The sequence below is a fragment of the Synchytrium microbalum genome (assembly GCF_006535985.1).
Source record: "Synchytrium microbalum strain JEL517 chromosome Unknown SmJEL517_scf0002, whole genome shotgun sequence".
Lineage (NCBI taxonomy): Eukaryota > Fungi > Chytridiomycota > Chytridiomycetes > Synchytriales > Synchytriaceae > Synchytrium > Synchytrium microbalum.
The window spans coordinates 447,995-468,267 of record NW_022158351.1 but is presented as its reverse complement, the minus strand read 5'-3'; the positions used below and the strand labels follow the sequence as shown (position 1 = coordinate 468,267).

Here is a 20,273-nt window from a genome sequence, read left to right as displayed (position 1 = left end):
CACGTCGCAAAGATGTTTCCGAGCCTGTAGGAGAGTCCTGTGACGAGAAACTACCCATTTTATGTAGGCTTCCGTTGGGAGACTTTGGCGAATTTAGGGAAGCTTCAGATCGTTTCTGTTCCAGTGCATGATGTGCTCGTTTAGCAGCTAGATCCGCTGCGAGGGCACGAGATCGGGCGGTGTCTTCTTCTCCCTGTAGTTGGTTGCGTTGCTTATATGCAGATCCGTATCGAACTATTGCAATAGTTTCCAGTAAGTGTTTTTCTCTTGTTTATGGCATTAAAATCAAGCAATTTTTCGCACTTACTCTCTGCTTCGATTCGAGCCTCTTCGGCAATGGCCAGCTCTTCTTGAAGTCTCGCTTGCTCTTCAGCACGCAATCTTGCCAAATCTACGGCTCTTTTTTCTTCGTAGAGTCTCGATCTTTCTCGTTCCTTTGGTTTAAATTTGCAAGAGTAATGTAAATATCCAACACAAACATTGCAGTTTTCGATTTAGACACTTCAAAAACAGGAAAAATCCAAACAAAAAGCCCCCATGGAAATTGATGATATACCTTGAAAGCTTCCATCTCCTGCCTCGCGGCGTCCTGACTCTCCATCTGCAACCGCTTAAGAGCCCGATCAGCCTCTTCCTTGGCTCGTAACGCTTCTTGCCGAATAGCACCAGCTAATTGTGCTCTATCAACAGATGCAATCGATGCCCGTTTCTCAATTTCTAGTGCCTTTCGTATGGCAGCTTCAGCATCTTGCTGTAACTGCCATAACTCGGGAAGCCTTGTAGATTCTAGATTCTGTTGCTGCTCTAGCAGCATACGAGCATGTTGTTCTGAATCACGTAATGATTCGTCGTGGAGCGATTCAGCAAGTCTTGCTGCATCGAATGCTTCTTGGGTGGCAGCAGCCGCTCGCGCCTATCGCATAAAAAACCGTTGGAAAGATGCTATCAATGGGAACAACCGAACAGATAAGGTGTCTTACTCTGGCATTCATCTCAACTGTTCTTGCTGCCCTGTAACGACGTTCTTCTTGCTCGGCTTTGGTAGCAGCATCTTTAGACGCCTCTTCAACTTGTCGAAGCACATTTGTTGCATCGACAGCCTCGGATTGAGCAGTCTAAAAAATCGTCATTGGTACAACATTCGATATCACAAATTTTTTGCCTTGACCTTACCGAAACAGCAATCTCTTCAGACACAATAGCCTTTTGATCCAGCTCAATATTCCTCACAATCGCGTTCTTCTTTGATTTAGCAAAGTCTGCCTTTTCGGCATCATTCCAAGCGTGCTTATCAAACTTCCATTGATTGTCACGCGCAACAAGAATCCTGTCTTGAGCAGCAGCTGATTTGACAGAAGATTCAATCTTTCGGGCCTCTTCTAGTCGTTCCGCATCACTCAAGTTCCTGGCTTCGGTTTGCACAGGCGTCGTCGGGGAGGAAGTGTTGACGGTGTTGACTGACGGAGTTCGTTGGATGTTTTGTGTTTGAATGAATATTGTTGGTGGTGGCTGTTAAATGACAACAGTTAACACTAAACGATGATTCACAGGATCAGCAAACAGATTAATAACTCACAGTAGGTTCAGCCTGAAAAATTGGTGCTTCCGAAATGATTCGAGTACTACCAATCGTCAGATTCTGATCATGGAATGGATCGTAATCATCGTAGTCCTCTGATTGCAGAGGCAGCACTTCAACCACAGCGTTTTCGCGTTCCATACGCCATAGAGTGTTGTTGTCCTGTGAGTATCCGGTTGTCGATGGGATGCTCTAAGTTACGAAAACATGAAATGAGAAAAAAAGGGTTTCAAGCCGACGACAAGGCATTTGACAAGTTACCGCAAACGACATCTCATGACGCAAACCCTGCAAAACATGTTGATTTTGATCATTTTTCGTCCTAGCGAGCGACGAAGCCGGTGTTGACTCTCCATCAAATTCTGCTGAATACAGTACGCTTGTAGTCCGAGGCAATGACATTGCAACCATCGGCTCTGAATATTCATGATCCTCGAACGCCTGTTGCGGGTTGTCACGCTTAGCACCATGACTGCTTTTCCCAGAAGCTACAGATCTAGGTAGCGACAGATCTGGCGTCTCTTGGACTCGATTGAAGGAATCACGACTCAAGGAATCGTAGCGTGAGGGAATACCGCCTGGTGGTCCTGCTACTTCTGATGCTATTGATACGGGTCGACCAAGTGGTGAAGTGATTCGAGTTGCTGATGGTGATGGTTCAGGAGACCTCAACAATGACGTTCCATAGGCCGATGCTGTTGATGCTGGACGTTCCGGATTTGATGTTATGGATGACGGTCTTGCTGCATTTCTTTCAGGCCTGGCGACACTCAGTGTTGGGCTCGGAGAGCTTACAGCAGCAGCTGCTGCTGCCGATGCTGGCAGAGCAAGCTAAAAAAGTCAGGTACTACAGTAAGTATTTATGCTGTTCCAGCTGAAGGACATTACAATACATACCAAAGAGTTACGAATAGAAAGCCCAGAGTTTCTAAAGCTACCCATTTCTCTCGGCAGAGTGTACGACGTAGCCCAAAATGGTGTTTCAACGGATGATGGAGCTAGCTGTTGTGAATAACGTCCCGACTCTCGAGACGTTTCTGACTTGGTCTCAAAATCAAACAGACTGGATTCAATACGTGGTGGCAAGCTAGGTAAAAATGACTGCGGGTGTTCATTCGCACTACTAGGCACTGACTGCACTATTGCTGCTCTCCGTGCATTCCGTAACAATTCTTCTAATTCCTCATCGGCTTTACTCATCCTAACACTAGCCTTTCTGCTATCCGCATCACTACGACTGGCATCTGCCAATGGTGAAGATGGTGTTTGCGGGGGTGACGGAAGTGCCGAATCAGTTCGACGAGGCGGTGTCCACGAGTTGCGCTCGGCTTCAGGTAAACTATGAATTGCTTCTTCAACTGCAAGCACACTAGGGATTGTAGCCTCTGTTGGAGTTGCTGGTTGATCGTCTACAACTGGCCCTCGAGGGATAGCTAGCATCGATAATCGTCTTGTCTGTTGCTCATCATTCCATGATACAAGTTTTGCCATCTCTGATTCGGTCATTTGCTTTGATGCTCTAAATGAGAGTCGCACAGGTATATTTCCCATACTTTCTCTCCAGTTAGCATCTTTGGGTGGTGGAGGCAATACGTCTCGAGTTACTATCGGTGGTGGTGGACTACTAGCCTTTGCTGGTGTAGAATTCGAGATGCTACTATTCGTGGTTGCCTCTTCTATAATATCAAACCCAGCCTTGAGCTTCGTCCACCGATCAACAATCATTTGAGCACATATACGTTCATGACCTTCTCCTTGACCTATTTGAGACATCTCTGTTCGAATCGCACGTGCTTCGGCTGCTAATTCTACTCCAGCCTCCTGTATGTCTCGTAGCCCAGATGCATCCTTTTCGTTCTTGAACACAGCCAATACGGTATCTAGTCTACTTTGTATAGAAGCCAAGGTAGCAAACCACCTGCTGTATTCATTAGCAGTATTCACGGCAACTCTTTCACGTTCAGCCAAGTTGAGAGCCTTGATGAACAGTGCCTGCACTCGTTCACAGCGACGTTGAGACTCTGAAAGCACAGCAGCCTCGACACTCGCTCCGAGCCCAGCGGGTTTTATAGCTTCGTTGACTTTGGCAGCTACTACTTCGATTTGATCAATCTCGGCCTTGATCACACCGCGTAACTGAGATTCCATCTGCCATTGATTTTGAGACCAGATCGCACATTGCGCTTCGTCTTCTTGCTGCGAATTACCACTTGGAACCAAATATCCATCTATACCTTCCAATCTGTGCTTTATAATATCAGCAACTTCACCTAGTGCTTCAATGACTAATGTGGCTCCATTGTCAAACAGGGATGTCATCCCCCGTAGAATGGTGACGGCGTCCTTTCTTACACCCAAACGTCGTTCTAGGGTACGTAACGGCTCTGCCAACTGTATATCATACGATCGTTTCAGACTAGACGAGGTCTCTGCTCCTCTGAGCAAGCTATCTACACGTCGTTTCAGTCCTGCCGCTTCAGATTCCCAAGCTGCAATCGCAGCATCTAAACTAGATCCAAAGAATCTCAAAAAGTCACCTTGTTTGAGAGCTTGAATGACTTGTGGGCTCCATCCACCGTCAGCATCCAAATCATACGACGTCGTCTGAATACCCTTCGAGGTTTCAGACACTTTACGAGCCCAGTCTAAAGTCTTTGTAAAGCCCTCTAGTGCAACACCTAAAGTCTTCAAACGAGACTGAATGCCATCCCACGAACTATCCATTTGCTCTTTGAAATTGGCCACCTCAGACTTCATCGACTCGTTCAAATCCACAGAACTCAATGCTGCATTGCAGGCTGCTATTGTTTCTTCACGTTCTCCACGTCGACTCAGCAGCTCATCTGAGATCTCGATTATAGTCGACTTCCACTCTTCAACCTTGGTGGCGACCTGGTCTATAGGTTGTGGCGACGAGCTATTTAATGAGTCTGATAATTGTCTGGCTGCCTGAGACATTGAAGATGCGATATAGTCAAGCGAAGCGAGACGAGCCATGAGCCAAGTTCGATGAGTGGATGCCACGGGGATTACAGGTGTACTTTCTATTACAGGCTGCATTGCTTCAACATCTACATTTTTTGGGCGTGTAGCCCAATATAGTTCAGCAACATAGGTCATTACAATCTGCTCGTCGGGAGTCTCGACGTCGGTAAGGTCTTCTACGTCCAACAACTATTGACGAGTTGAATTGGTCAAGGATTGTAAACATATTTGAGCAAAGCGGTTCAAGATGGTTCCAAATTGACGCACCAGTGGCACACCCAAATGCTTGTTTGCAAGACCTAATGCCTCGGACACAGTTGCCCTCCATTCATTGCAGTCTCCTGGAGATGTACGGCGATCGGGGACGTCCGAAATCAATTCAGGATTTGCAGCGTGTATTAGGCAAAGTATGGCCGAGCCGTCCCTGAGATTTGAAAGTCAACGAATCTATAAACGACAAAGTAAGAAAAAAAAGAGCTTACCGCCATGCAGAATCAAAATTGATGATCGGCTCGCTCAGAGCGCCGAATTCATAGTATGGATCCAGAATGGAAGCCGCCCATGACAGAAGCAAAGCTTTTGTCGCGGCGTTCGTGTTACAAGCGTCAGGACATCGTGGTTGTGGTTGCGTGAGTGTCTCTGTTCCAACATTGCCGACGCGAAACCGCCTAATGATAATCCATAGTAGGGCTACAGTGGCCACGACATCCCCTGCTGCAAAATGCTCGGGCCCAGCCCCTCTTAACGGATGTCTTAGATGCATATTAAGATACTGGAGGTTTAGGGCCCATTGCTGAGTAGGAAACATTCGGCGAGGAGCTGGCGGTGGAGGAATACTTGAGAAATGTCGCAAAATCTCCCATATAACGAGTCCAGATCGCAAGTCAGTAGTAACACTAACAATCGGCTTCCTGCCAGCGACTACAAGACATAGAATCTGGTGAGTTTGCTTGTAATTATAATGGGATCGTGCTGGCTTGTTTTAAACCAACATCGAAATGCTTGTATCCGACACCCAAAGAAGCAGCCGGAGGACTTACGCGACAGCTGGTAGTTGATCCATTTCCTATAGACCTTCCTCTGGATCGGCAACAACTGCAGCTGAACGACCGATATCTCAGTCTTGAGCTTCTTCAATGATGGTTTCCTCCTAAACAGCGAACGTGGGGGAGTACTGGATGTTGGGATTACTGGGATCGGTGTTGCATCGGTAGGTACATCTTTGTCTCTGCCCAAAGTCCCTTGATTTGCTTTGGTTCGTCGAAACAAGTTCATCTAGAAAGTTGATGCAGGGACAACGTTAAGTACATTTTCAGAAGCAGATCGTGCGATCTCAAATTGTTGCCTTACTGCAAGAGGAAGGGCCTCTCTCCTAGCCTTTTGAACCAGCAGAACTTGAGCTTTTGTCCCAGGAGTAGTTGTGTTGAAGTTGACAGGAATCGCCACAAGAGATTGAGCCACAAAGAAGTTGGGAGGCTAGGAGACTTTGAGAGTCTAAAGATATGAGCAAGAAGATCCTGTGTCTACACGCTTGTAAGTCTTTTTCCTTGATTCATCAAGGCTTTTGCAAGGTTGGAACTCGCACGAGGCAACAGAGCCAATACGAGTAATACGTTCAACTACGCTTTTCATCAGATGGGCAGAACTCTGGAACATTCAGTCTAAAAACTGGAGCGGTCCGGAAAGATCTCACGAAAAAACTGGGCTACTCATTTGGTATGCATGTCGGATTCGCTCGTCAGCATCAAGATTCTGTAACGATTCTCTATGTGCCAACGGATTCTTTTTGCCGACAGTCTTTATCGATGCTCCATTTGCTTCGAAAGCCTTGTTTGGTGAAGCCGAAGGGCGACTTTCATGGTTTGAAGTGGCCGATGAAGACGATTTCCGAAATGGAAACTGGAGAGGAGTTGAGCAATCACTCCTTTACATACGTGAGGTTATTGCTAGACAAGGCCCATTTGAGGGAATCATGGCCTTCTCACAAGGCACTGTGCTGGCTCACGTTTTGTTGGCTGAGGATCAAGCTGATGGACGAAACCAATTCAAATGTACGATCCATCCGTTCAATATCAGAGATGGCCACTGACACCCTCTGCTATCTCTAGTTGGTATCTTTTACGGGGGCTTCGAGTCATACTATCAGCCTCATATCCAGGTGCTCTTTCCAATACATGTACAAACACCTTCAATACACATCTACGGCGAGATTGACAATCTGGTAACTCCAGAACGCTCCATACAACTCGCATCTCACTTTGTGGATCCTGTTGTTTACCAGCATACTGGGGGGTAAGATGGTCCTCATCAAGGGCCTTGTCGTGGCTTGAATCTCATGATATTTCAAATATAGACACCATGTACCCTCCAATTCAGAGTCTAGGAAGGCTCTTCTCGATTTCTTGACAAAGTTGGAACCCGCACCTACGGCTTGATATCTCCTCATCTAACGCTATGTACATATTTTAGAACCCAAAATATAGAAGAGATGGCTTGTACGGACGCTGTGAGGGAGCATCGCGTATACCCCCATTATCAAACGGCGGATGGTCACGGGAAATAAAATTTAGATCTTAACATTTTTTATTATAGATAGGTCACTCAAAAAAAATGAAGGCACAACAAATTGTTCAAATGGGATGTTTGTGTCAAAGTCTGTAAAGTCCGACCTCCTTTAGCGGCGAGAGAGATGTCCTCCTTACTCTTCCTTGTTATAAACGCCATTGCCGTTGCTGTGGCCATTGGTATGATGAGCTTTGCCATTGGTCTTTATGGCATTCTTCTTTGCAGCAGCAGCTTGAGTGTACGACCGGAACTATGTATCCACAAAGTTAGGAAGGAGATCTTTAAGAAAGAGGGCAACGAATTGACAAGCACGTACGTAAAAGTCCAAGAACAATGCAAGGTAACTCGAAATGATGATGCCTATCAAAAAGATCCTGATGAATAAACGAACGCCGATCTGACAATAACAGTAAATCCTACCGGTGACGACGGCCTGAATGTGTGGATCCGACGAATGGCAATTTTCCACAGTTCTGAGCCCATACTCAGTTTTCAGCCTATTATGAGTTTTGACTTAGTAGCGAACATTTCAGGAAAAATCTTTGGTTGTTTCCATACCATGGGAAGTACTCGTTTATATAAACATTGTAAGAGCAATAACAAAGCATACCAAGATCGAGGACGAATTGGGATATTTGCATACTATGTGGTGGCAAAACTTGGGTTAAGCATTCAACGCCTCAAAACGATTTTTCAGGCCGCTTACCTGGTCAAGTGCTTCTTCCACCAAATTCTGCGTTTTGAGATGGTTGATACGGCATAGTACTAGACAGGGACGTCGTCAGCAACAAATTAGTGACGACAAACTCAAATCCTACTCACGTAATCTAGAAAGTGAAATTGTGAGATAACAATCAGGAAAAAAGTGTCCCAAATCTACTCACACATCAAGACGTGGACAGCCAAGTTCAGTAGAATAGGAAACCATATAGCTGATTGAGTCGTTGTCAAGAAAAGGTACGCGAGTCCAGCCGTCTACGTTTAATTGGTTTCAAATCAATCATTTTCAGTCTTAGACGCGAGTAAACACATCACTCAATGCAAGCAGCGAGATGATCCTTACAGCACTGTGGTGATAGACGTGCAAGAATTCTAAAGGTCGCTTTCTCAAAACCATAAAGCCCTGTGAGAGTATCCATAAGGAAGAATCAGTGACATGGCAGCGAGGACGAAAAGTTTGTAAATGATATTACCGTGTCTATGAATTCCCAAATCTTGAATAGGAAGTTAAAGTAGTAGAGCATCATTAAACGAGGAGTCACTGCCTAGAGGTTATGAAAAGAACATCTCATGAGAACGTGTCAATCTTATGAAGAATGCGTCCAGCACTCTAGCTGTAGCACTTACCTTAATGCTACAAATAGCATAGTTGGGACCATGCTCGTAAATCATTGGAACTAGCGGTTCCAATATCAACATGAATAGAATGGCCGATGCGACAGACATGATTGCATTGTGTAGAAATATAGGATATTTAAGTGTGAAGGGCTTGAATCCTCTCATGATCTCCTGTCCACCCATCATCACAAGGACGTAGGTGATACTCGCAGCAGCTAACAGAAAGGAGGAGAGAGATAGAGTGTCAGGATCGATGCATCTCATACTTGAAAATAGGATTTCTTCACAAAAACTAGATGACAAGCCCGTTTGAGAACTGTCACCCCCAAATTTTTCCAAAAAAGCTAGACTCAAATCAAACTTGCCGACTACAGGTACCCTTCCAAACGGTAAGCCTTCATGGAACTTGAATGTGTCGCCAGTAAAGCCAAAGTACTTGAGTAATATGATGTCCAAGACATCGTTGAAGGGTGCTAAATGCATGAATTACTCTTTTTTACGTTAAGCAGTGTTTACTCTTCACGGTTGACCGAACGATGCAAACAGGCCAGTTCCAAGATGGCGATTATCGACCTCTACAAAGTCAGGTAGTCGTCCGTCCACAGCTTGATTTCGGGTGTAAGCAGTTGACGTATTTGCTGGTAGCAAAGATTTCTGTGGCTTAGTTTTTCTACTGGTAACGACTGCCATGGGTAGCTTATGGGTAGCAACGATGCAGATATGGTTCAAAGTAATAGTAACGAAAGGGTTGTTTGGCGATGCACTAATCTCATTTATTCATTCGTTGAAACTCCCGACGCGAGCATCCGGGTCTATCGCAGAGGCGCAAAAAAACCAAACATGAGCAATTGTGGGATTTTCGACTAGCACAGTTGGCCAGTGACGAATTACGACCAGCCAAATTATCTAAATATCTTGCTCGGCATGAACTAGTTTCTCTACACAAGGCGACCGGTATGGAGAATCCCTCTCAAACCAAGTCCGAAACTTGCGTAGCACTGAGTTTGAGACGCTGAAATCTCACCACGCAACTGCGTAATCCTAGAGAACGAGACCTTTAAGAGCTAGTGTACATGCCATTATCATCGGTGTACTGCGAGATTGGCCACTGAATCAACAAGAATAGAGAGTTCGGACGTAACTGCGTCCAGGTGCATTTGTGAAAATTCTCAATGCAAACAAACAACACACGTTAATATTCTACATCGGAAAGATTGGAAACATTGCTGCCATGATTTTTTTTGGGGGGCTATGAGGATTTGAGGAGCATATAGCCAGAGAGAAACTACGAAAATCAATAAAACCACGGGAAAATCAATTTCACCCATCAACTTTGAAACGGCTCTGGCTTCCATGGATATATATGCTTTTCATTGTGAGCAGGTTCGTAAAATGCCTCTGGTCCAAGTTTTGACTATTAGATCTATTGATCGCACCCTTGTTCCCAGAAACTCAAACGCTCACACAAAAGCATGACATGAGATCACATATGAAGAAATATATATAATACTAATCAAAGTTGGTTTTCAGCGGTGCATGAGTAACAAAAGGAAGGAAATAGTATGGTTTTAAAGAACACTACAGATATCAAAGTCTACTCTAACATCAACTACTCTACTAACTTCGACACAGCCATCGTCCTCATTGCGATCTTTGCTCCCTCATTGTGCGCACGTTCATAGAACGCCTCAGTCGCATCCTGACCGACAAGATCTTCCAGGAGTCTTCTACCTCCGGGGTGTTCATCAAGGAAAGCGCCAACGTCAATGACATATCCATCAATCACAATCAACGACATGGCCTTTCGATTGCACTGGTCCCGCACTTGTTGAATAGTTAGGGTGGGCAGGTCTTCATCTGGGATGCCCCAACTAACAGCTTGGCGTCTCTTCTTGAGCACACGTTCACTAACCACGATGGAATCTAAAAGTTTGAGATGTCAGGATAGTGCTTACGTGGCTTGGATGTCACAGTGCGTACCCTTTTCTATCTCTTCATCAGTAACCCTGTGAAGATCGGTGGCCAGGTTTAAGAGATACAATATGAAGATAGTCCATTTGCCAGGATCGTAATGCAACAATGCCGATCCACATCGATAGTCTTTCGGGAATGCGTGATGGAAGTTGCTAAAATTTAAGTGAAATGAGTGCCTTTTCCAGATTCTACTTCTACAGGCACTCGAGAATCACTTACTGACTGCCTTCGCCGACGGTAAAGACGGATAGCCACCAGTTGTCTCTGGCAGTAGAATCGAGCGTGTAAGGCTGATCTCCCATCCAATGTGCCAAACTGTTTATAGAAAAAGTGACGTGCTGTGGAAATGGCAAGTCAATTGCTAATCTTTTTAAGCTGTTTTGCGTGACTTCCACCTACCCAGACTAAAACTGCCTTTAGCACACCTCCATATAGGAAACCACCAATGGCATCATTCCAAAGAACTTTGGCCACAATGGAGGGAAATATGAAGCACATGAAAATGGCAATGATATTAAAGTACTTGTGCTGAAAGACAACCACTAAATAAAGGTTAGAGTAAATATCGAGGAGCTCAAGAAACTTGGTAGAGTACGGCGAGGAAAGCGTCGATTCGACTTACGCTTATCGGCATTCAAATCCGAATCATCGATTTCTTTAAGCTTGGAGTAGTGAGCTGTTTCAAAGAGCCATCCCATATGAGAGAACCACAGTCCACGCTAAGTTATGAAAAGCATAAGTGTTAAAAAATATTTGAAGCGGCAACGACCGGGAAAGACGAAAAGCGTAGGTTCTGTTTCAAGGTTTGGTTTGCAACAATGTCGAAGAAATACCTTGGCATTGTAAGGATCATTGTCTAAGAGGAGCATACACACGGCATAGAGTGAATTTCAAAAGTCAGAACAAACCCCAAGCGATCGGATTGCAGTCCGACAAGCAATTTAATGTGGCAAATTTGATAACCCACCAGTGTCAGGAAACCTGTGATGGAGCCTGTGACGTATCACCCACCACCTGATGCTGCCTATAAATATAAGAATTTGAGATCAGAAAGTCTATTCCCCTTGTGATGACATTTTCTGACCTTGGAATGCGCTACCACCCCACACGGCTGCCATCACTCTCACAGCAAGAGACGGCTTGAAGGATCCATGCGAATAGCATCTATGGTAGCTTTGGATCACAACAAAAGGAGATGTGAGGTCGAGGCAAAAAGGCTTGCAAGGTGTGCGCGAAAAAATTGGGGTTTGGTCAATGGCACCGCCGATCTCCATGGTCGCTTACCCAACACTAGTAGAAAAGGATAGCATTAGTATCTTTGAAGAAATTTACCCGTGAACACGCTCTATAACTCACGTTATGCCTAGAGTCGCTAATGTATAACCCAACCACATTAGGAAAAGTCTACTGTACGTAGCCTTCAGACAAAATGGGACGGCTACAGCTATCAAATGTACGCCTAACATCCCCAGGAAACGTTGTTGGCTCAATGAGACCTTCATCCTTGCTGGATTGTGCTGTCAAGAGGATATGTCGTAAAGTTTTATTGTGAGACGGCGAGTTCGCTGGGACGGACTTTAAAGAGAAAAATTCATTTCAGGGTCGATTCAAGGCTGGAGCCTAGGAGGAGAACAAATGATATCACTTTAAATTCTTCCAAAAATCCATTTTAGGGAGTTGGACGCGAAAGGTGGAGTTGGGAATCTTTGACTGCGTAATCACAACAGATTCAGACAATTCGGGTGGTTTGAGAGAATTGCTATACCGGTCGCTCATAATCGCCTCTAGCGTTCCCAAGTATTTAATATTTTCAATGATATGTGCTAGAAATCTACCGCCGACGGTTGTAAATACTTTTCTTGGCTGGTCGTGCAATTCAACAACCCGCGATACACGAATTGGACTATAAAAATGGAGAACCGTAAGCCGAAGCAACTATCGTCGTTCTACGAGCTACTGTATGTCTCCTTGGGTTATCTTGGATATTTTGGAGTCTAGTGTTCCATCTCAAGAGTCCCTATCTGAGCCTGCTTACGTTGGATTTGGTGGTTTTCAAAAGTCAGCGAACCACACAGGGGATTCACAAACTCGAGAGCAGCGAAGACTCTAGATTACAGCCAGATCTGATCTATCAGAGGCCAACTCATACCTCCCGCGGCATCAACAGTGAAAACCGTGCTAGATAGCTGCTGAGCCTATCCCGAACTATATCACTAGACCACACATCTAGCGAGATGCATTTCTCACCGTTCAATGATGTCTTGGACATGATATTGGCCAAGTACTTTCACATTTCTGCCGATGCATTCAAGTTTCACGAAGGATTGCCATTTGGAACACTACCCAGCATCGGTGAGATTATGTTGTTACTGAACCCTTCTGAGCTTTTCAACGCTTTACCTTGGTGTTGCCATACCATCTTGTCATGTGCATGATCCATCAATGCTGAACCTCTCTCGCCATCGTGCAAATAGTCGCTGCAAGTCTGGGATACGTGATTGTGATGATGGGAGGCCAAGAGATCATGAGAGGATACCAGTCATTTAATCTCAAGTACTTGATCTTTCTACACAATGCAATCATGTCTATTGCATCTGGGCTTCTCTTCATGTTGATTTTGGAACCACTGGTTCCAATGTGGCAAGAGCACGGGTTGAACTTTACGCTATGTCACTACGATGTAAGTATCATTTCAAAGTAGTCTTGCTTGTTACGTGAGCCTCTACATCTTCTTACTGATCATTACAATCGACGAGTTGTCTTTCGCTCATGAACTGCTTTGCATCACTTAGGCATACACTCCTCGTTTGGAGCTTTTCTACTACTTGAACTACCTCTTCAAGCTTTGGGAGTTTATAGACACAGTAAGTATTTGTTGACATGTGTCGAAAATCGAACACCCATGACTGACTATATGCTGCCCGTTTTGCAGGGCTTCATGGTGCTGCGAAAGCGCCCATTAGAATTTCTGCATGTGTATCATCACAGTGCTGTAAGGATCGTCCCCGCTGCATTGCATTGAGTGATGTGTTTACTCACGTTATTTCGCATGAACGTGAGACGACGAACTGTTTGGTTGATTTTGAACCCATTATCATCACTAGACCGCAGCATTTACCTACATGTTCCTCGTGAAACCCCACCCTATAACTTGGTTCGCCATTCTAATGAACTTGACTGTCCACGTTTTGATGTACTACTACTATGCGGTATCTACTGTCTCGAAACGAAAAATCTGGTGGAAGAAGCATCTGACCACGTAAGACGTCCTACAAACCATATAATGAATTCTGAAGTTGCGTGACTCACACTCTTCCATTTCATAGGATGCAAATATCGCAATTTGTCTTGGATCTTTTAATGCTCGCATACGTCGCATACAACGTCTACACAAACGAATACTTTCCATGGTGAGAAAGAAGACTGAAAGTTGAGAATTCGTCAAATAGTTTGTCAATAAACTATATTTGGCACACACAACAATTGCACTACAAACGACAATACACTCACGCAATTTCTTTTCAGGTTGAAGACGGACTATGGATTTAAAACATTAGAATACTGCACATCGGTATGTCGCGTGTCTTGGTTCTTTGATTGAAAGAAGCTCAACCTGTAATGTCGCGTCAAACTTGGAACAATTTGTGGCGCTTTTGAGTTCGATTTGGACCAACTTTCCGCGAAACTTAGTTGAAACATATGAATTACTCAACCTAATCGCTTCTCATTTACTTAGGTCGATCCGCACACACACCTCACAGTCTGTGCCGTCATTTTTGGGTCTTACTTGATCCTCTTTTTGGACTTTTACGTACGATCGAAAGCAGTCTATACAACGTCCTGAACATCTGAATCTAACCCTTCAAATCATTTCACTTCAATAGGTGAGGTCCTACAATCGAGCTGCGGCTGCTAAACAGGTTGCTGCTGGAGCCGCCAGGACGAACGGAAAAGCTAATCACGTCAATGGCCATACTAATGGTCATACCAGTGGCAATGGCTCCTCCTTCTTGAAGGAAGAGTAGAAGAATTTTGGATCTGCGTCCTTTTCTCTCTCGTTGCCTGATTTCCACCAGCAGGGTGTTTACATTCCTTTGTTAAACTCTGATACGACCGTAATAGAATCTGTTTCAATACAAACGTGACCATCTTGGTATCAATGTTCTGGGCTTTGTGCTTCGTTTTGACATTTGGACGATCGAGCACTGGCGGGCGGTCATCTCCAGTGCTATATACTTTAGGGCTTCGACCGTCTATTGCTGTAGTCTTTTGATACACTCAGTTTGTTCAACACCAGCTGAGAGCAGCAGTAACATCACAAATGTCTCAGAACCAAACCTCTCATATATACAACCCTTGCAAATATATATTAAAGAAAAGGTATAAAAAACTCCAGTCCTAAACTTCTTTTCGACCCAGCAAACGTTCAAGTCCACTCAAAGTTGACGCCAAGGGTCTCCAACTTGATGGAACTTCATCTTCTATACCAATATCCACATCATGGTAATGGTCTTCCTCGTCTTCTCTATCTACTCCTTCATCATCGCTTGAGCTATGCAGTTTGAAATCTGATTCTTCTTCATTTGCTGGAGTAGGTTGGTCGTTCACGCGATTCTGTGTATTTGTTGGTGATCCTGTTCCAGAACGGACAGCTGTCGACAAAAAAAAACGATTCAAGATTAGGCGCAAAGACTTTACTCTTAATTCAGAATCTCAACCCGCCTTGAGAGAGCTCTATCAGTGAATGAACGGCTTCGACAGCTCGAGCCAGAAGACCTCCAGGCGAAAGCGACGAGGGTGCTTTAAGAGCTTCTGCCAGATTTCTAAGTCCTATGGAAAATCATAGCATACATGATTAGCAAAACACACCATGAAGACCAACTCAAAATGCAGCATGGAACTGGCTCTAGTCGTACCTTTTTGAACCTCTGCTGAAAACACGTACACTGAATTAACGAAATAGAGTTAGTAACAGGCTACAATCACACGATCATTTTATAACAAAGAGCCCTCACATTCATTGATACGTGTATAGACATCATTCTGGGAATCAACTTCAAATAGATCTCTAAAGTGCTTTACTAGCTGATCCGGTGTTGGTTCCTACGAGACAACAAACAAATCGAATTCAAACTCCTCACTGCATTGGCAGTAGACACATGTCTTACATCACTCCGCCCACTGCCAGCAGCATTAGCATTGATCGACATGCGTCGAAGCAATTCCATACACTGCATTGTGCTCTGAGGCGACTCTTCGATTCTCAAATGCGACAAAATACGTTCTCGGAAATCCTTCACAAGCGAAAAAGAAAAGATGTTAAAATTTGGGGCAAGGATTGAAATTTGGGCCAATGACACAATAAGACCATGATTCAAACACTCATACCCTCAGAACATCAATATCTCCTGAAACTGAGCTCCAGCGTTCAAGGTGCGCCAACGTTTCAGATAACTTGTGAGGCTGATGCTTGACACCATTCGTTTTGACATAAGCCCTCCAAACAATCGTATCCACGGCTTCGATGAATCTTTGCATCTGTGGTACTAATTTCACCACTTGGTCGACAGTGTCAACGGATGCTAAAAGTTTATCAATATCGTTGATATTCAGCTTGACACAGATATCCTAGAGTAGACGGCGAACAAAAGTTAGCAAGTCCCTCGACGCTATGAAGAGGTCGAATCTCACACAAAAGACGTTCTCGTACTTTGAGCAAATCACGCGATTCATCAGGACCCATTGCGTCAATCTTGTATAGTTTCAGTTTCCATGCCTTCTTATGTCGTCGTATCAGAGCTCTCGTCGATGTAGCCTTTGGTGAAGGATTGGAATCCTTTTCAACGACTTCTCCATAGTCCTTCATGGCCAACATCTTGAGACGTAACAAGTCGGCCTCACGACGAGCATCCACCAATTCGTCTCGTGTTTCTGCCAATTGTTCCTTTAACTCCTATGATGGAGAAAAAACTACATCAAAACTCATCTGGAAATGAGGACAAACTTCTTCAAAATACACCTACACTGATTTGCTCTGACATGGCACTTTCCATTCTCAAGAAGGCTTCATCTTCTGAGACTTTGGTATCCAAAACCTGTGTTCTGTGCTTGAGACGTGATATTTCATCATTGATATCGACTAGCCTCTGTTCAGCATCTCGAGGGATGGACTGGCCTTGATGGCTTCTAGCATTCGATCTACCAAATAACAAAAATATGAGTTGAACCAGCTAAAAAATGCTAAAGCCCAACGCAAGACCTCAAAGTAGAGTTCTCCTCTTCGAGAGCCAACAGCTTCCGTTCATAGACTTCAATCACTTCCAAAGTGAGCCGATCTAGACCACTCTTTGAGGGGTCTCGACGATATTGGGATGTGATTGCTGCAAATGTGCGTTCGTTTCTGCTTCGAGTCCTTTCGGCCTAAATTAGCGTGTCTGAATCAGCATTCTGTTGTACTTCAATAGCCACCACGACAGCAGAACCCAAATTCTGACCTGCTCCTTCATGCTAGCGAGTTCAAAACGAAGATTTTCACTTTCAGCCTCCTCGTTTGCTAACCGCCTCTTCAATGTCTCGGCTTGATTTCGCGAGGCATCTAGGTCAGATCGTGTTGAGGCTAATTCTACAGCAAATCTGGTGGCTTCCATGCTTTTACTCTTTAATTCATCCTAGACAAGAAACAGCAACTTGTGGCTAAGAAATCCTTCACAGGTTTCGAAATAACTGCAAAGACATACTTTTAGCGTCTCTAGAGCATAAGAATCCGTACCGATTTCTTCCATTCTCTTCTGTTCAGTTGACCAAGCCCGGTCTTCCCAAAGGAGACTCCTTTCCTCCATCTCGTTGAGACGCGACAAGAGAGTCTGCACAGTCTCCTCGCGCCTCTCCAAATCGTTCATTAAGCCCTTGATGACATCTCTTATAGCCTCCTGTTGTTTTTCAGACAGCGGAGAGGATGATGGATATCTTATAGTGGGAGCATATAGCAGGCACGGATGTAAGGTAGGCATTCCAACATTCATTAATGCTTGCGACAGAGGCTGTAGCGAATTAGGTTGAGGGACCTGACTTTCACGACTCGATGATTGTATGGTATCTGGAGCACCAAACAAGTCTCGTTTGCTATTAGAGCTTCCTTTCTGATCTGAATTACTGCCTATCTTGATTGCTGTAGTTGGGCCAGACCCAGAAGCAAATCCACTCGCTTGTGATGATCCAGATAGTTGCTTTTCAAGTGGGGTATGGTATGGTCGACTTGCTGGTCGTGGACGTGGAGTCCCAGGCTCATCCGGAGATATGGGAGCATTCATATCATTATTCGACGGTTGACTTCGTAGCTTTCGTAACTCTACTTCTTCAGCAATTGCTTCTCGAGCGACTCTCATTAATTCTGACGTGGAGGAAGCAGCACTATTAGATCTCGGCAGCATGGTAGAGACTCGTGATCGTGCTATATATCGAAAGTTGTCAATAAAATAGCAGTAAATAGACACTATTAGACGGCAATAGATAACCGTCCATCAGGAAACATGTTCCAAGCCAACACATACGATCAGCAATGCTCTCACGAGCACTCGTGTAGTTACTGCGTTCACGAAATCTCTGTGTCACGAGATCACTAGCTACAGACTATTTTTGAAGCCAGAAATCAGCGTCCTATTGACAGGAACCCAGCGTCCACAACACGACGCGTACCTCAGAAAGATGAGGACTGACGGAGCGAGTTTGCTGCCTCCATGCATCACTAGGGCTCATATCTGAGCCCATGGTAGCCTTGAAGCTCATATCTGTGGTTCCGCCAGCATCTCTCTGCAGTATGTTTTTGATGGCCGAGTAGTCCACGTTTCGTTCTGATCCAGATCCCTCCAGCAAGTACTGTACAAATGCGCTAACGTCCTTATCTATAATTCATTCGGATATTAGAATTCTGTCCAACAAGAACGTTCTGATCTTGTTGAAATAACCTCGAAAACAACAACTTGCCTGCGAGTAACGAAGCTGATGATTTGTTGGTATCTGCAATGGATGCACCGAGCGAATCTTGATATCGTGACTCGTTTCGTTGATCCATTGAAGCACGGGCTGTTCTGTCTAGCTTTCTTCCACTGTTCAAATTGTTGCTTTACAACGTGAACGTGAGAGGTGCGAGAAGACGAAGGCAAATTACAGGCAAAATCGCATACTCTTGAATATAAATAATATAAATATAAATATGCTGAAAATAAAATCTTAAATATTTTAAATATGGAATGTGTGTGAGTGTGTGTCGCGTTCATGGCTGCGATCTAACATTACGCGTCTGAGATTGGCGTCCCAGGTGCAGTGTGTATAGCTTGTGACAGATTCCCAAATACTCCGTAGTCCAGTGTCAACCACTTTAACGACTTCTCTACCAAATCCGCTGCCTTTGTTTCACTAGATCCAGAGCTAGAGGGAGTTCCCAGCGCACAGAAGCGATAATATTTAGACGTGTCCTTTGCACAGTCTGGTGATGTGGCACAGTACAGCGCCGTAGCAGCTCCCTGCTCCTCTGATAGCATCACAAATGGTACAAGCCACCTAAACGGCCGCGGCAACTCCTGCCATATACCTGATGCAACGTGGCCGGGATGCAAGGCATATGTATGGATACCGGTGCTCTTCAGCTTGTCACCGAGCACCCTCTATAGCCAGTATTTGGTTTAAGCGACAAGGACGTATCAACAGCACGACTTTTACGTACCGAATAGTGAATATTCGCCAGTTTTGATCGTGCATATGCCTGTAAAGCTTCCAACTTGAACTCCCACGTTCTGACTTTATCACCAAATACTCGCTTCTCTGGTACAGAGAATGCTCCTCGGTGGTATGAACTTGCCATGGTTACTACGTGCAGGGCGTTCAGGGAGTGAGTAATTACACACTACCAAGTCACTAGTTGGATATACCTATTCTAGAGGGTGATCCGGCCATACTTCCAGACCTCAGAGCAGGTATCAGTAGCACTGAGAGCAAGAAATGCCCCAGAGCCAAAGAGAAATGGAGCTCAAAGCCCTCCGAGGTCTTTGTGTTCTTCGCCTGAACCAGTCCTGCGTTATTTACGAGAACATGCAGCGGCTCCCTCCGTTCCAGAAATGCCTTGGCAAACATCCTAGTTACGATGTTGAGCCAACTTTCAGCTTGTATTTCCAAAGCAGCTCCGCCCACTCGTTTTCAATACCTGACGGATTCCTATATGACCAATGGATCAGTCGTCAAGTCCATAAGCTGCCAAGGGCGATAATTGAAGAAGCACGAACCATGTTTGAGATGTCGACTTGCATAATCTCGACAGTTCCAGTGCCTTGCCTTTCAGAGACAATTTTCTCAATCTCTTCTTTGGCTACAGTTGCACGTTCAATGGAACGGCATGCCAAAATCACTACGTTTTCAAATGACGTTGACGATCTGGGGGGCCGAAGGCAAAACGAAGGACAAAATCAGACCTTTTGCTCCATTTAAAGCACAATTAAGCGCTATACTCTTTCCAATGCCAAAGTTAGCTCCGCTAAAAAAAAACATGGCGGCCAAAATTGAAAGTTAATTCTTCTGAAAACCTAGACAGTCAGATTGCTTACGTTACGACGACAGTCTTCCCTAGCAGAGTACCTGCAGGGATTTCATAATTTCGGCTCTTCCTTGTCATCGTCAACTTTACTAACTTGCCGGGACTGGCGGATGTGTAAGCGGAGGAGCAATCGAGTCATAAAAACTAGTCAGATCAAGTGAACAGCAGGTTCGGTCTTGGCTAGAACGCAAAAATGAAGTATTTCTACAGGTGGTGTAAGCCAGCCCGTGTGAACTTGGAAGATGG

General features: G+C 44.7%; 4 protein-coding genes across 4 annotated transcripts; 1 reads left to right on the top strand and 3 right to left on the bottom strand.

Annotated features, from left to right (window-relative positions):
• Positions 1–7,262: 7,262 nt before the first annotated feature.
• Positions 7,263–9,157, bottom strand: SMI560 (very-long-chain 3-oxoacyl-CoA synthase; the record flags this gene model as incomplete). The annotated part of the gene is made up of 12 exons (XM_031166489.1): positions 7,263–7,379; positions 7,446–7,489; positions 7,550–7,626; positions 7,740–7,771; positions 7,836–7,894; positions 7,948–7,956; positions 8,014–8,104; positions 8,193–8,252; positions 8,323–8,394; positions 8,477–8,682; positions 8,791–8,940; positions 8,998–9,157. 12 exons carry the CDS (start codon positions 9,155–9,157, stop codon positions 7,263–7,265), a joined length of 1,077 nt encoding a protein of 358 aa, XP_031027384.1.
• Positions 9,158–10,076: 919 nt separating this feature from the next.
• Positions 10,077–11,559, bottom strand: SmJEL517_g00559 (uncharacterized protein; the record flags this gene model as incomplete). The annotated part of the gene is made up of 8 exons (XM_031166488.1): positions 10,077–10,390; positions 10,448–10,593; positions 10,661–10,779; positions 10,841–10,983; positions 11,064–11,160; positions 11,275–11,297; positions 11,409–11,465; positions 11,526–11,559. The coding sequence occupies 8 exons, from the start codon at positions 11,557–11,559 to the stop codon at positions 10,077–10,079; spliced, it is 933 nt and encodes a 310-aa protein (XP_031027601.1).
• A 1,116-nt stretch (positions 11,560–12,675) lies between these two features.
• On the top strand, positions 12,676–14,466 carry SMI558 (very-long-chain 3-oxoacyl-CoA synthase; the record flags this gene model as incomplete). Its single annotated transcript, XM_031166487.1, has 9 exons — positions 12,676–12,793; positions 12,916–13,121; positions 13,234–13,305; positions 13,374–13,433; positions 13,546–13,700; positions 13,768–13,851; positions 13,967–14,012; positions 14,178–14,252; positions 14,326–14,466. The coding sequence occupies 9 exons, from the start codon at positions 12,676–12,678 to the stop codon at positions 14,464–14,466; spliced, it is 957 nt and encodes a 318-aa protein (XP_031027602.1).
• Positions 14,467–14,839: 373 nt separating this feature from the next.
• On the bottom strand, positions 14,840–20,105 carry SmJEL517_g00557 (uncharacterized protein; the record flags this gene model as incomplete). The annotated part of the gene is made up of 21 exons (XM_031166486.1): positions 14,840–15,055; positions 15,192–15,271; positions 15,358–15,387; positions 15,457–15,544; positions 15,610–15,735; positions 15,830–16,069; positions 16,152–16,394; positions 16,465–16,639; positions 16,701–16,861; positions 16,936–17,109; positions 17,179–17,891; positions 17,992–18,070; positions 18,137–18,342; positions 18,473–18,561; positions 18,737–19,104; positions 19,164–19,306; positions 19,369–19,571; positions 19,641–19,651; positions 19,720–19,841; positions 19,906–19,967; positions 20,038–20,105. The coding sequence occupies 21 exons, from the start codon at positions 20,103–20,105 to the stop codon at positions 14,840–14,842; spliced, it is 3,597 nt and encodes a 1,198-aa protein (XP_031027599.1).
• Between the last annotated feature and the right edge of the window lie 168 nt (positions 20,106–20,273).